General features: G+C 40.1%; 1 protein-coding gene and 1 long non-coding RNA gene across 6 annotated transcripts in view; one reads left to right on the forward strand and one right to left on the reverse strand.

The window, feature by feature from the left end:
* cpx (complexin) overlaps positions 1 to 16,734 on the reverse strand; it is a 131,510-nt gene that overhangs the window by 31,078 nt on the left and 83,698 nt on the right. Inside the window, exon 1 of one of the 5 annotated variants that reach the window (XM_069040628.1) lies at positions 5,323 to 5,417. The exons of the other annotated variants lie outside the window; for them this stretch is intronic. Coding sequence (XP_068896729.1) covers positions 5,323 to 5,335 — 13 coding nt within the window. The 5' untranslated portion in view covers positions 5,336 to 5,417. Of the gene's footprint in view, positions 1 to 5,322; positions 5,418 to 16,734 lie in introns of those variants that run through there. 5 annotated transcript variants of the gene reach the window in all.
* The window catches only part of LOC138125353 (uncharacterized), a 55,944-nt gene that overhangs the window by 26,905 nt on the left and 12,305 nt on the right, over positions 1 to 16,734 (forward strand). The window lies entirely within an intron of this gene.

Genomic DNA, 16,734 nt, shown 5'->3' on the forward strand with positions numbered 1-16,734 from the left:
ATCGGCCGGTTTACGGCCCCTCCAGCAACATTGTTAAATGGTTACCATTTACTCTGTTCGATCGTTAAGCGAATTACGGCCCCATTTGGTGCCGGGCCGGAGTGCACTTTTTACGTCGTCACTGAATGCTGCGCTTTATGGTCACTCTTGATTGGTTTTTAATCCCGGAGGAATCCGGCGAGGGACACGCGACCGGAATACCGCGAAGAATCGAACCGGATGACGAAGAAAACGATCCGGACTTTAGTCGAACGCTGCGATTTGGTCCTGAACCCAAGCCATTCCGCACATTATTTCAAATTAAATATTTTTTTAGGCACCCTTAATGGAAACGGTAATTTTACGTACTCACAAGCGGACGAAAAGTAACTCTTTTTCGGACGCTGACCGTGGCGTTCTGTTTAGTCAGTTATCAACGAAACCGATAATTGTCCTGTCACGATAAATTATGTAAATAAATAATTGTATTGTAAATAGTAAATTTCTAGCTTTGTTGGCAAGCTGATAACAAATACTATTAAAAAAAATGTTAATATGTATTAATAAATTTATCAATTTGAAAAAGGTAAATGCAAAACATACTAAAAAATTGCCTAAGAAATTTAATGTGCACTGTCTGCCAAAAAGTGCCTTTTGTCCTCGCTTGTTTCAAGCCTCGGCTGCGCCTCGGACAGAAAACTCTGACTCGGACGAAAAAGCTGCACTTTTTTGCCTTGACATACAAATAAGTATTTTAAACATCTTACTCGTGTTAACTGCTTTTGAATTCTATTTTTTCCAAAATTCTTCAGGTCTTTTTCCTGCATTGAACGTGAAATTCAATTGTTTCGCACTCATAGTTTGAAGCGTTCAGATAATATTTCTAACCAAAAAAATAAATTGAAAAGTTACAAAGTGCGTATAATGTGTTCACCAAAAATCAATTATTATTTTATTGATTTACGAGTATTGTCTGTCATACAATTAACTTAAGTTTCTGCTGTAAATTTTCTAGGATTGCAAAGGTCACATTTTAAAATCTTCTGTATAGGATGATTTTATTAGTGCGGATTTTTTTTTGATAAACAACAAGAAAGACTAAAAAATCTGAAGACAAACATTTGTAATGGTTGATCCAAGAAATTTCACTCGAATTTTAGGAATAAATAAATGGTTGCGGAGAGTTTCAAGGTAAATCAATCAAGTTGTGACTTTTCAAACTTAAATAAAAATGTCAAGAGTTCTCTACAACTTGGACTAAATTTGGTGAACATGCAGAACATGCTCACTAAGAAATCGTATCGGAGCTTTAAATCTTTCAATTTGCTTGGTTTGAAATGCGACGACAACGTCCGTTTACTTTAATCTCAAGTAAGAGAAATTTTGAACGAATATTTTATCAGAAGGTGAAAACTGGTGAAGGCAATGAGATTTTTCGGGATAAACTTGTTAACGTAACTAGGAAATTTACAAGTGTGGGAGACAATTTAATTTTGTTCGGAATTAAAAATTTAGTAGTGTAGAGTGCAACAAAAATGGTGGAGGCGCTGGGATAATCTGCCTCAAAGTTTTTTCATTAAGTCTAAATATGAATAATTGCTTTCTGAAGTGTATAAAGATGGATTTAATGGAAAATGTTCAGATAAGAAACGTTTTTGTATATATTTTATTTAAATATCCTCATTGTGTTAACTGTGTGTTAGTTAGAACAGTTTAAATTATGTAAAGTTATCATTTATATGATAAGAGAGGAAAGTCACCCAAAGAAGAAAGTGACAGTTCACTCCGGAGATGTACATATAATTTCTTCCATTACCTACGTTTTCGTTTTATTAAAAAAAAAAAATAAAAATTTCAGAAATTGATGGAAAGAAATGTCAAAAACTAGGGAAGATGTCAAAACAATATTTTAGTTACTAAGAAGAGAATGCCATCTTTTAAACTCTAATGTGAAAAAGAAAATGTCTACTTTATATTGAATAAGGGAAAATTTTATTCCAATTATTAATTTAGTCATTTTCGTCGTGACTAGAATATAGGGGTGTTCCGTAATAGCGCTATCAAATGCCTAGGAAATTTTTCGTGTTATGTTCTCCGAAAACCAAATCTCTTTTAACTTTTCTATTAAACACAGGGTATTTCACGAGTGAAATGAGTCCGATGGAATTAAAAATGCAACCCACAATACATGTGGAACGTAAAGGTGGATCTGGACGCGGTAAATATCCAGCTTTACGTTCCCAATGAATTGTGGGTTGCATTTTTAATTCCGTCCGGCTTATTTTCACTCATTTTCACCCTGTAAAGATGAAATAAAAAAAAAAGATTAAATAATGATTTTTTTCGTCTTTACAAAGCCATTTTTCTGAGTTTAATTTTTCATTTGAGAAATAATCTACCAAAATATTCCTCGTACATGTCAAACCGTCGAATGCACGCGAGCACTCGGGATATTACTACTGAATATTTCACGGCATCACAATATCAATACAGCCACGAGAAGAATTTTCTCAATAAAGTTAAAAAAACTGTTATAAAGTGGAATATTTCGAACAAGTAAATTTCAAAGACGTTATCGTTTCCCAACATCCCAAACAACTGTCATGAAAATGTAAATACAGTCGCGGACAGAAAAAAGTAGGCCAATGTGTTTTCGCTAATGTAAATCGGTTTACTCTTTCTATGGTTACTACTAAAATATTTATTTATTTACCATTGTAAGCCCGGTTTACTCTACTCAATTTTAGCTAAAAATCTTAATAAGACTTGTCCTACTTTTTTCTGTCCGCGACTGTACATATTTTAGCAAAACCAAAATTTAGTTTTCTTAGGCCAATTTTAATTTTTGATTTTATTTTGGAAAATAATACTAGGATTCATAAATATAATGTTTTGGCCATATTATTCACCGGATTTCGATCCAATAGAAAAAGTCGGGACATGAGATATTTCCTCAATTCTTAAAATACATATCACTAATTGTTAAAAATGTAATATTTCCGTAGAGGGATATGGAGGGAGCACTCTTCAAAAAAGTGGATACGACCGCGCTTTTCTGTAGACCTAATAAAAGGTCTCCAGATGAGCCGAGCGAAACCGAAGTTAACGCAGATATTTCATCTTTCCAGTGGCGTCGCTTTAACTTTTTTCTGAGGACAATTTTCGTAGGAATTGTAGGAAGACGACCGTAAATATTTAGTTCAAAATAAAAACAGATCAGAGTTATACAACTGAAAAAATACAAAGACAATTCATCAACCGGTTCACGTGTAAAAAAGCAAATCCTAGTAAAATGACGGAACACCGACGCCTATGAAGCATCTGATGCCCAACGACCCTCGTCACGAAATTTCACGAAGTACTGGCGGTCATTTTAAAAGGCGTCATAAAAGGTCTCCGCACAGGTCTCGCGACGTGCCGCTTTCTTTACATTGCCAGCATAGCCAGTGCTCCCTCCATATCCCTCTACGAATATTTCGAAGAAATCAAACCTTGATTTACTTCAGTCGTAATTTTTCCTCTCTACTTGGACATTAATTTCTGAATTTCTGAATCAAAAATTGAAAAGAAACTTAACATTGAATTAAAATATTTATTTATTTACCATTGTAAGCCCGGTTAACTCCACTCAATTTTAGCTAAAAATCTTAATAAGACTTGTCCTACTTTTTTCTGTCCGCGACTGTACATATTTTAGCAAAACCAAAATTTAGTTTTCTTAGGCCAATTTTAATTTTTGATTTTATTTTGGAAAATAATACTAGGATTCATAAATATAATGTTTTAGCCATATTAATCACCGGATTTCGATCCAATAGAAAAAGTCGAAACAGGAGATATTTCCTCAATTCTTAAAATACATATCACAAATTGTTAAAAATGTAATATCTCGAAGAAATCAAACCTTCTGAATCAAAAGTTGAAAAGAAACTTAACAATGAAGTTCTACGAAAAGAACTCTTGCACATTAGAATGGAATATTTGAAAGAAGTCAGCGTTTTACAAGACACCAAAAAACCATGAAAATTTTGTAACTCGGTAAATATTTTAGCAACTTTTCCGCTTCTTATACCCATCGTACCCAGAAAAAGTGTGTTCCAAAAATATAAAAACCCTTCCTCCCCTCCAACGTAAATTGTTGCATTTTCCCGGGACAGTCCGGAATTTCGCCCTCCCGGGGTCGATTTCCGGTCCCTCAAAGCGTGTTGACGCGCGACCGCGATCACATAACCAAACATGTATCTGGAGGAATCCATCCGTGGGTGCTGACAAGTTTGCAGATGTGGCGTTAATGCATGCGGGTCGTGTGACGTAATCTCGTGTTCGACACCCGGATCGATGGTTCCGGGGGCGGTCTGGTCGCCCGATCGGTCGTTGCAGTCTAACCGAAGAGCCGCCGCACTTCTTCCATCATCGGCGGCGGCGGCGGCGGCGGCGGCGGCTTCGTCTCCTCGTCGACAATTAGATTGGCGAGTAATCTCGTTCCCGACTCCGAGATTAATTGCGCTCACAATCAAATTAGGTCTTGGCATGCGAGTGTATATGTGTCCTATTCACGATACTCCTAAGTGAATTAATCCCGACAAGCGCGTTTCTTCGAAAACTTCAATGGAACAACTTCAATTACATAAGAGAGCCGAGATCTGAACGATGACATAAACTGGGGAAATTTAATTAGGGCCGCTTGTTTAGTCGAAAATAATTGATTCTACGCCGCGTTACTTCTGCAGGATCGAAACTGTTAATTAGCCCGGACCAAACAATGGAAACTGAGCGAAATTATTGCGGACCGCACCGGGATTTACGCCGCCCCCACCCGGAATAGTTATTGGCAGATGCCGAATAGTTTGTTGGCCCCCCGGAATTAATCGGATTCCTTCTGGAGGCGAGCCCGGCCGAGCGCCGCTCCGGTTCAACTTCGCGGACGAGATCCGGCTGATTTGCAACCTTCATCCCCGGATTACGGCTCCGGTTAATTTGCACCGCCGCTCCGGGCGAGCGCCACGTGCAACGACAACACCCAACACAAGACAAGACAAGAAGCTTCCAGCCGGGCCTGGTCGCGCAAAAATCCGGTGTTATCGAGGGGGATCGATCCCCCGACCGGGAGATTAATGAGCCGCGACGTGCAGAATTTTTTCCGACAATCATAAAGTCGGCACACACAGAGAGAAACACAGAGAGAGTGTCACATCCATGCACAAGTCTCGCCGACAAAAACAGAAAACAAAAACATCAAGCATTAACCACAACGAAACGAAAAAATCTTTGATAAAATTCAGTCGTACCAATTGACCCAACCAAGCACTCGAGGGACCGAGGATGTGGCAAGTCACGGCTTACCTAGAATGTTCATATCTCGACCGTGGAACACTAGATGTCGGACTGGTTCTCCGCACGCTAGTGTTTTGTTCCGCACTGCGTGTTACGTCACTACTCCCCACCGCCGGACTCGCACGGAGAGGGAGGAGACACAGTGGTGGGGGACGATATTTTAGGTTAGCGGAGCTTTCTCTGCTAAGTGGTGCATTTCTATTTTATACTATTTCGCGAGGGGGAGACGAGCGGCGAGGGGACACGGAGCGGTTGGAGGGGGGCACTATTACAACTTTTGCTCGCGTGTCGAGGGGGATCATGAATAAGTTAATAAGTTGGGGCTCGCGAGGCCCGGCTTCATTATCGTCGGACCAGGACGCCGCCTCCTTCGGATCCTTCCCAACACCATCTCCGACAAGTGGTGGATGCGCCGGGACTTCCTTCTTTGTTTCTTAAATTGCGTGTAAAAAAAAACTTTCTGCTCGATCACGATTCATGACTATTTACGTGTCACGATTTTTTTGCTGACAAAGACAATCGCAAAAATTGTAGCTACCTTATCAAGCATTCCAACAACGTCCTCGTACTATAGAAATTTTTTATTAACCGATGGCACAATTACCACTTTAAATTGTGCTTTTCCTCCAACGGAGAATATCATAAATAAGTTGGTGTCAGCGAAACTTTTACACCGATCTGGACCTAGAACTACTAAACTTTCCGACTCACTCAGCTACTTGGTCTAAGCAGACAAACGTTGAATATTTCATGAACTTTGGCCACGTTTATAAATATAAACATAAATGCTGGAATGTGTGAAGATATGAACGTAACAATAAAAAAATATTTTTTTGCTTTGCTTTAACAATAATCGAATTACTTGTGGTCCACTTCAAACAGGTGCAGTCGATTTGGCACGTTTCGACGCGGAAATAGACCTCGCGCTGCGTTCGTGCGTGTAAGCTTCCCACTTGTAAGAAAAGCAGTATTTTATGCACACGTTGAGTACTGATAAATGAGAAACCTTCATTGTATATCGGCGAACGTTCGAGATGGATTCGTCCAACATTTTGTGCGGTCTTTCTGGCCCAATTTTAATCTGTCGTGCGGGGGCGGAATCGCGCTGAGCCTTTAAATCCTCGTAAAATCTTTATTTATCGCGCTCCTCCATTCAAAACTGCGCCATTATGCGATGTCCAGATTAACACCCGCCCGATGTACGCAATTCCATTGCAACACGTGCCATTTTGGCATCACTCTGTATACGCGAGACGCATTAGCGTAATTGCGAGGCACCGTCCGGAATACAAAATTAACCAAAAACGTTATCTCTTCAGATGCAAAGGACCGAGAGATCAGTCGACAACTTCGACACATTTGGTGGATCCATAACTCGAGTGGCGGTCTTTTTTTAAATGTTGTCGGGGGCGGCGCGCACTCGCATGTCTGAGGTGTATCACGCGGGTGATTTATAAGCCACCCCCGGTCGTACTTACCGCGAAATAAATTATTCCGGGGGCCGGGGCGAATTGAAGCCAACAAAACAAGTAATTCGCATGTCACCGGACGATTTTTCAGGGCAAAAAATCGCATCGGCCCCCCCATGTAAATCAATCGGTTTTTTTCGTTCGTTACAAGCAGTAAAATCTCCATTCATCTTAGGGCTTCCGATGGCACCGGGTCCCATTTGAATTTCAAAACGTTTTCATTCGCCGTAAGAGCTTTCCTGACTAAATCACTGTTCACGGGCATTACCAGACCTCCCAGAAGTATACAAATACCGGAATTAAACGGGAAATCAACACTCGTCCACCTAATAATTCAAAAGGAGACGATTCTTCCCTTTTATTCCGGGGGATGCGTACGAGGAGTCGGCAGATAATGGCGCGGTCCCGGCTTACACGGCAATTGCATTTGGGTCAAAAGTGGATTAGATTAGTGTTTGGATTTTCCAATTTTTTATCCTTCGTCTACCATCACATGTCACGTGATTTCCGGAAACCGGAACGCTCCCCTTTTGATTTATTACACGATACTGTAAAAACCGGCTGTTGTTGGATTGCGGTGACGTCACACACGGGAATTATCAATCTTGGGGGCCGCGGACCAACACCCTTCGCACTTTATACCAGGTGACCATAAAAGGGATATATCTATCAAAACACTGCGTCTTTCATCCCCACAAATAGTTAGAATTAACAATTAACCCTTTTCGCAACAAATTATTTTTTCACTGATGAGGCGTGGTTTCCAAACACTCCTCGAATCCTTTATAAATCAAGTGGATGAAACTAACAAACGACCACATCCGACAAGATTTAGCTGCCGCTCACATGCCACAACCAACAATTAAGTATCTTTTATGTGTATCTGTTATCTTTCGCTTGGTATGTTTTCATTAGAGGCAACAAACGATAATCGTCATTATCACTGTTGGTATTTGGTGTCTGGAGTGTCGCTTAATTACGGTGGAAATTCCGCACGGTGCGGTTCTTTTTCTGAGTGAAAAGTTCTCAGGTTGTGCCTCGCTTCCGAGCGGCTTTTCATTCCGATTGCATCTAGATTAAGGTGGCCATTTGCGGCGGAAATATATCTAAGTGCCGTTACATCGTGAATAAGGCATCCTCTCCGACACCGAAAATACATTTTGCGAGTCGTTCCAGGCCAAATAATACGTGAGGCGGTAAAGTGGTCGCGCGCTCATCTCGCCCATTCTTTAAGATAATGCATCGGCAATGATTTAAGATTAGGAGCAATGGAGCGTGCCCAGATTAGAATCCTCCAGTTTATTCGGATCGAGGATTTACGGCCGACGTGCACACTTTCTTCTTTGGTGCTTCGACGGTTAATCGTGGTCGATAATCCATCAAATTCGGTCATACTGACGACGACCGAATTGACTTATTTGACAAATTGTCTCCCGAATTTTGCTAATAACTCGACCGTCTGACGCGTCACTTTCTTAAAGGGATCCGATTAATCCTTCCCAGGATAATTTACTACCTTCTCTATTATTATTATAGAGGCACGTACCGTCCTAACATCGTACACTAGGTACTTAATTTTTTTTAATTATTATTCACCAGAAAAATCCACAATAGTTCAATATATCAAGGCCACGAAATCATTGTTTAACGTACTGAGAGAAAAATTGTCGCGGAGGCCGCTTGCGGCCGAGGCAAGACAATCTCGAGGACGTTAATACATAGAAATTAAAATGACGTTTACTTTAGTGTAGGGTTGCCCAAAAAATCTCTTTGCGTTTGCAACTGGCAGTTTTTAATAAAACCATTGCAATTTTGTGCGAGATCCGATAAAAAAAAGTGGGTTTGTAAATAAATTTCGGAAACGTTTCGTGAATATGAATAAATAAATAACCCCGCCTGATTATTTCACGTTCCGAGATTAGGATCAATGGAGCGTGCCGGACTACAATCCCGCCGTCCCGGACTTTGCTTTCCTCCCTTCTCCTCCGGTTAATTGCGGCCGACACTCCGTCATCATATTCGGCCATATCTTCCCTTTCCAAATTGACTTCCTTTCCTCCGGATCAGATTAGACGGTCTCGTGCGGACCTTATGACAGATGGTATCGCTCCCGCCCATTGTCTCGTCTAGGGGCCCATTGTCGGTCGCTTCTTGCGGATGGCCGGTTCGCGCAGCGCGCACCACAATGACTTCGACGCAATCTAATACGTATTGAAGATTAGTCCTGCGGGACCCCATACGGGATTAATCGGTGCGAGCCGGCGTCTTGGAGGAGGAGCGCGGCCGCTTTAAAATTCCACCTTTCGTGGTCATTCGGACGCTCGTTCTTCATTTATCACGTGTGGCACGAGGGGGCTTATCGCCCCCGTTTCATCTTAATTCATCATTGTTTCGCCCGGGGCGCAGCTATCTGCTTCCATTTGTCACGGGCAGGGCTCCCGATCGTTAAGCGTTTAAAAGGCATCGCCAAAATTTATTTTGCTTGCACTCATACAATGTTGTTTTAACAATCGGCCAACAGAGGTGCGGTTTGCTCGCTCTGCGCCGGAACCCGGAGCTCACGCTGCTGAGAATTCATTGTGTTCCCTCGAAGGCATCACGTGCCACAAACAACTACAACTTGTTCCTTTTAAAAGTGGAAAAAACTAACAAATTGAAGCTTCTCTGTCACTGACTCATATTTATCACTTTTTTTTTATTACGCACAAGAAATTTTCACCTTTAAATTCATCATTTGTAAATTATGACTCGTATGTATACCATATCTACATTTCTACAGCGAATAGAGTATAGGTCCTATCTCTTCAGTGTGGCTTCGTTCTCGTCTTATTAATTTTTGTAACTACTATATTCATGTTCTCTATGTCAAAATTTTATCATTATCATTATTATTATTAGTATTCATTGAATTGTCAATCTGCAATGACCATAAACTGTGTTTCTTCAGTCTATTAATTATTATTAAGAATTTAGAAATACATCTTGCTCAACAGATCATTATGATTTAATTCATCACAGATAAGGTGCCACGGCATTCAGGCCGGATTAATTTATCACACGAATATTATTAAACTATTGCCTGTTTTGCATTTATCGTGTTTCATTTAGTGTGTTTGCAAACTAAACTTCCTGCTTAGAAGGAACATTAACAGGACGAGTGTCGATGCTTTGGAGGAATAATACAGGAAGTGCACACCCAGCATCCCATCGACTAGCTAGACGGAAATTTGAATTCTGTGAGATGCCTCAATCTCTTGAGAGATCGCATTTTTCCGGATGAAAATGTCGAATTACGACTTCATAATAAAAAAAAATCCACTCTTCATATTCCTGCATCCAGTAATTTTCCTATTTTTATCTTAACACTGCGTCGTTCAGTTATTGTACGATTTCTAGTTGTATTTTAATTATCATATTGGCTCTGGAGTGCTTCGGGGATTCCCCTTGGGTCCACTAGCATTTTACTATTTTTCGATACCTCGCTATCTATTATTGATTGGGAAGTTTTAATGTGTGTGGCGAGGTCGTTACGGTCCTCGGAGTTGTAGCTGAGTCGGCTATCTCGAGGTTCTCGAGCGATAATTTAAAGTTAGTAGAAAAATTTACAATAATTTGCGACAACTGTAAAAAAAATCTCAAATAAATTTCGATTAAGTGACAGTCGAGCGTGTTCTTCATCGTTAAACAGTAAAAGACATCGTCCCGGCGTAGTTGTCGTGATGAGTTATTGCGAAGCGAGTTGATTTTTTGCCATTTGAATTGAGAAAAAGTTTATTGATGGTGCGCTCAGGACGACGCTTTTCATCTACTAAATACAATAAAGCTTGATCCCTTCCGGGAAAAAATTAACGTCTTATTGAAGAGGGGATTGTTTGTTGTGGTTTTTTTTCTTTGTATATTGTGCACAGATCAAGATTTTAATAAATTCGATAACGCAGCCACACCAACAGCCAGATCTGACTCACTAGAAATACCTTGGTGTCTTCAAGATCCTGAATAAAACTTTGGAGATTTCAGAATTTAAAAAAAAAATACTTTGACAAAAGCATAATTCATTCCCTCTAAATAATTTTAATTTTTTCAGTTTACTTACTGATGTAAAAAAATTGAAAAAAAAAATATTTAAAAAGAAACAGGAGTGATTTTGTAGACAATTAAAATTATCTTTCTTTACTTTGAGACAAAGCAACGTGATTCAACAATAATTATCATGACTTTGTCACCGCGATCGCCGGATTTTGACCCAATTGAAAAATTTTGGAATGTTGTGCAACAGGGAATTTCATTGCCAAAAATTCAAGAAAAGAATTGTGGTGGAAGTGATGGCGAATGCAGTGAAATGGTGAAAATTGTACAAAAATCGGTGAAGAAATTTTGTTTAAACTAAGGAAAGAATTGTCAAGAGTTTATTTTTTAATAAAAAAAAACACAACAGAGGCTTCAACCAAGTCAAAGGTGAATATTATTTAGGAATATAAAAGTGCGATTAATTTGGCCACACCAATCGCCAGATTTTAATCTACAGGAAAAATCTTTGGATGGAATCAAGAAGAAAGTTCATCACCGTTACTGAAAACTCCAAAAATATATAGTTGTCAGTATATTCAAGATGGGTGGAGTAAAATAAGAAATCAGTCAAAAAAAAATTAGATTTTGTGCTATTGTCATGAAAAACTGAAAATGAATATTTTTATGACACTAAAGTACATTTTTTCAGAAAATTGTAACTTTTTTGACCACCTCAGTTGCCAGTTTCCAACCTTACAGAAATATTTGCATGAAATTACAAGAAATTTTCTTTAAAAAGAAAAAAAAATCATAAATCATGTGACATTAATGGTGTCATAAAACACAAAAGAAAATTATTTCATACAACCAAAGGTTAATTTTTTTGAGCAATTTTGTCTATAGTTTGGAGTATAATGAAAGCATTAATTAATAAATATAACGATTTGGTCATTTCGATGACCGGATTTCAACCCAACAGAAAAGCGTTGGAATGAAACCACAGAAAACTTTGTCAGTCTCGATCAAGATTTCAAAATTAGCCATGACAAAAAGAATGGAATGAAATCAGATAAGAAATATTATTTAGAGGACAAAAAAAAGAAGAAATAATAATAATAAAATAAAATAATGCAAATACATTTATTCCAACAATATTTTAATTATTGTCTCTATTTCGAGATGTGATAGTAATAAATCGGACGATTTGGCCACTCCCAGAGCCGGATTTAATCCGACAGAAAAACCGTGTAAGTAACGAGATGCGTCTTATTATCTTATTAAAACAGGAAGAGCCAACAAGGAGCTGTTCCGTGGTTTCCTGCCTCATCCAACATCTCTCATGACACCTGTATCATAACAGAAACCCTACTTTACCCAACTACCCTGTGTATTTCCTCCCCAACTCCCGCCACTTTCTGACCCACAACAACGAACTTCTCCGTCCCGCTGGACTATCACTTTTTTATTATTTCCATCATTCCAATTCCCTTCCGTGCGCCGCCCCTCCCACCCCCGTGTCAATCGCCTCCTCCCTCGTTTATCTGTCCGATCTGCAAGTCAACGAAGCGGTCGTTGAATTATGTATATGTAAACGTTTAATGGATCGCGGGCACTTGATGGATTTATAGATGGATTGTTGAATCGCGCTCGGCCAAGAATCATGAAAATGTATCGTTCTCCTCTCGTTCCTTATCTCGCGGCGCAAAACAAAACCAAAAACAAAAAACCAACCCCCACCCCCACCGACGCTTTGTGTGTGGCGAACGTGTGAGATACAGCGATCGGGGCATTATCCGCAACCGATATCTGTGCGATTTGCACGAGTGATGTTTTATTGAGGGCGGCGTGCGTCGCTTATTAAAACCGGATCCTTTATAATCTTGACACAGTGGGGTTATGTAAATTAAACGATTTAGTTATCCATCCAACCCGTGTCCTTAACGCTCGCCGCGTCTGAACATAGTTTAACAACGTTTTCAACTATAATTGGATCAGATGGGCCCCACACTCGCTCCTACCTACACCGAACGCTCATCACGGGATGATTAATTAACGGCGGAGAGCTGCGCTGCCCCCGGCCGTCGCCGCCGCCACACGAAAAACTGACGAGAAGTCGTGATTTGATTATCGACGGGGACGGCGATCTTGACCGCGGCCCTCCGACACAACTTCCACGTTTAAGAAAAGAAACACGTAACGGCCGTCCCTCGACAACACTAATTTACCGATGACCGGAGACAGTTAAATGAGATTGCTCTGGCCGTAAATTATCCTGGGTCCTTCGACGGGACACGCCAATTTTATCATCGTTAATAATTGACCCGCATGTAGGGGTCCCCACCCCCAATTTCAATCCCACCAAGAATCAATTTTTTTTTATTCGTGTCACAACTTACATCGGGGCAATTTTGAAGATTTACAAAGGATTGAAAAAATCGATTTAAAACTCGTTAATTTACAGACCCCTCGCGCGGATGGAAATTAATCATTTTATTCAAGGAGAAAGCTAGAATGTCCTTGGCACTCTCACAAATTAATTTTGATCACAAAAAATGACAAAAGTGCTCCGTCAACCGCTCCACAATGAGATAATCGTCCTTGGAATTTTTTTATTTGGTGCTCCTTGAAAGTCGTTGTGGTGTTAATGAAATTGGGACGTGCGGCAAATTACACATTTTTAATCGGTTCATTCAAAAATCAGGTGTTGGGAAAAATACATTTGCCACAAGAGCTTTGAAATATGTAGTAAATTACTCACCTAGCGTGTAGTGGTTACGCACGCTGTAACCATCCGAGTGAGTAATAGCCACTACACGCGAGCAATACAAATTGTCAATTCAGTGTTTTCACAAAAATTATTTAATTCTAATCCCATTATTTTTTTACAATCATATAAAAGAAGCTTAATTCTAGAGCTTTCACTGATAATAGATCCATCTTCTTTCCAAGTATTATTTTCTTCCTTATTTTGCGGACAATACTGAAATCAAGTAATTTCTAATTTATACTTTATACGAAAGACTTATGGTAAGTAAAATGCGATGTTGAACCATCTTGTTGAAATCGTATTCTTGCTAATAGTCGGTTCGAAAAAAGAGCAAATAAGAGAGTTGTCCCTTGATTTCCTAAGAGACTGACGTCTTGACAATCCGATTTACAATACCCCGTGTTAAGGGAACTCTTCAGGGATTCAAATTATTAAATAGAATGCAAACTTCTTGCTTTCTTTCCCGATTTACATATCCCATCATGATCCAAATCTTCTTTCACCGTAATTATTCAAAACATTAACAACATCAAAGCTGATTTAACAAGTTAAAATTTGTTGTTTCAAAGTTATCGTTAACTGATTTTTATTTCCGCCTTCCGTAAGGAAACAGGCTCGAAAAATCGTGCACGAGATAGGATCAAATTGCGATTGTCATTTGCTCAAGATGTAAAGAAAAGTGGGTTTCGGCATGGCGGCTGTGTGTACGTCTCTGTCTGTGGAATTTTCTTTCGTTCACGACAACTCCCATTTGATTTTTTTATACAGTTCTATTGATTTTGGTGCCAACGGCAACAGTGGATTTGGAAATCTACGCAATTTTCTGTCTGCTTGTCTGTTTACACGCATTAATTAATTCGTTCTTAAAGCCTTCATTAATTCATCAATTTTTTCGTTCACGATAACTTCTGCAAAAACATCCTTTGTGAAAAATATTTGTTTTACTAAGGATTCGACTGATTCTTTCCTTAAAGCATTCAATGACTCGTTCATTAATTAACTTTTTCGTGCACAATAACCTCTGCAAAACACCACCGACTGGAATGTTTCTTTGTGGAAAATATTTCTCCTGATAAGGATTCAAGTCCTATTGATTTCGATGTAAGTCGGATTAGCTATTTTGCAAATATGAGCAAATTTGTGTGGCTTGAATAAAAATCTGTTGTCACAAATTTTGTTTATGTTTTTTTATTCATTACGCAAAAATACACTGTGGTACCTGGTGAAAAATTTGTTTTAAAAACTGCATCCACGGCACATTTTCACTCGAAAAGTGTTATTTCAAAAATTATTTTCAGTATTATTATCACATTAGTGTCAGATTATATTCCAACCCGGCGCATCCACCGTTCCGACAATTTATTTTTTATTCCGAGAACGCCGGTACAGCTGCACAGAGTGCAAAACAAATATAAAATTAATTTTAATTGCAAATTATGTAACGTGACTGTGACTAATTTGCATATTATCGACTTCCTGTAATAATGCAAATAATTAAATACATTATTTAAATCCACTTATTCAAACCCTTTCCAATGCTAGCAAACTAGATTTTCTTTTTTCTTCGTTGCTTAGCCCCTTCGAAACCAAAAGCGTTTATTATTTCAACCCCTTCATTTTCTATTCAATTTTTTTAAGTGAAAACTCCTTTAGGGGCACCTCATACATTATTAAATATTATTCCCGAGCAATGAATTAGTTTTCAACCGTCACGCGTCACGCCCTCACGCTCCGAGGGGAAAGGCTCATTCGAGTAAGTTCTGGGGAGCCCAGTTTTTTTAAAGCAATTCTCATATTTCATATTCCCACTTTCATAACATGTTTCGTCTTTCCAGACTTCATTTTCTCTGTCCTCGGATTCTTCACCCATTTAAAAAAAAATCGTCACCTCTTCGTTCCGTTCCACATTTTTGTCTTTGAATAACTGTCAAAACTGACAAAAACTTGCGTATTTTAATTTTTCTACGTCATAATAGTTCTGCCAAGCACTCGTAGACATAAATGAATTTTTCATTACAATAATAAATCCCCTTAAACCATCAGGAGCATAAAGCTTTGAATTAAATCCAACTTGGCTGCACTTTTGTCGTCTTTGAGATTCCGAAGATCCCCGAGACAAAGGATGAACATTCCTGTGTAACATTTAAAAGGTCGACCTATTTAGTTTTATTTCATTCATGAACTAATAACTTATCCGTTTCCTTTTACGAGTTTCTTTAGCATTCCGAGTCTCATTCCCTAGATCTCCATTTTTAATAGACTCAGACCGTCCACCTGAACTCCAAATGACTAGTTTTTCCCAAAACAAAAAAGAAATCCACCTCGTCAATACCCCCGTCCCGGCGCATCCACCATTTCCCACCTCCCTCTTCCGCTCCGGTGCGTTTCTTTTCACGCGTTTTTCCTAGCCGAACAAATGCGTGTCTACTTCGATCCGCCCCGCCCCTTCTGGAGAAAAAGTTGCATCCGTCCCCAGTCGGGGGCCCCGAACACACCGGGGGCCGATAAATTCCGTCGAACCGGACCTCCGCTAATCTCCACTCGTTTCGGGGGCTCGAAAGTGTCCCCGGAAAAACGTCGGACGGACGATCGGGAAGTGGGTCAGGAGCGCCGCACCGGTCCTCTCGGTTTTGGCGGGCGGCCAAAAACGCCGCCGCCGATATCGAACCGGCGGCGGGATTTCGTCGGACCGCCGATCGATGACGCGGCGCTCCGCTAATAAAATCGCCGTCATCTGGGCCGTCGATATTAACCCGGAAAGTGACAGCTCCATCCCGGAAAAAATCCCCGGCCACTCGGGGTAATCGGCGTTGGGGGGCGTGTACTGCTCGAGTTAACAATGTTAAATTGGGGGGATTAATAAAGCCGGTAACGGCGGATTCATGTTCCGGGGCGATATTTTCTTAACGGGGCCCGTTTTTGCCCTTATTACATTAAGAGCTTCCCGGAGTTTTGAGCGCGGGCGGCGAAGAGATGCGTATAATTGGATTCGTAAGAAGACTGTAAAAGGCCTTACCGGAACACTTGTAACTCCGACTCCGGCTGAACCGACCGGATGAGATTCGTCGAACTCGCTAAATGCTCCGGGCGACGGCTCCGGTTCGCGCAAAAATCGCACACGAGCCCTGCTCAATTAAACCGACGCACCACTCGCGATTACTCCATCTGGGATGGAGG

This window comes from Tenebrio molitor, chromosome 3 (genome assembly GCF_963966145.1).
Source record: "Tenebrio molitor chromosome 3, icTenMoli1.1, whole genome shotgun sequence".
Taxonomy (NCBI): Eukaryota; Metazoa; Arthropoda; class Insecta; order Coleoptera; family Tenebrionidae; genus Tenebrio; species Tenebrio molitor.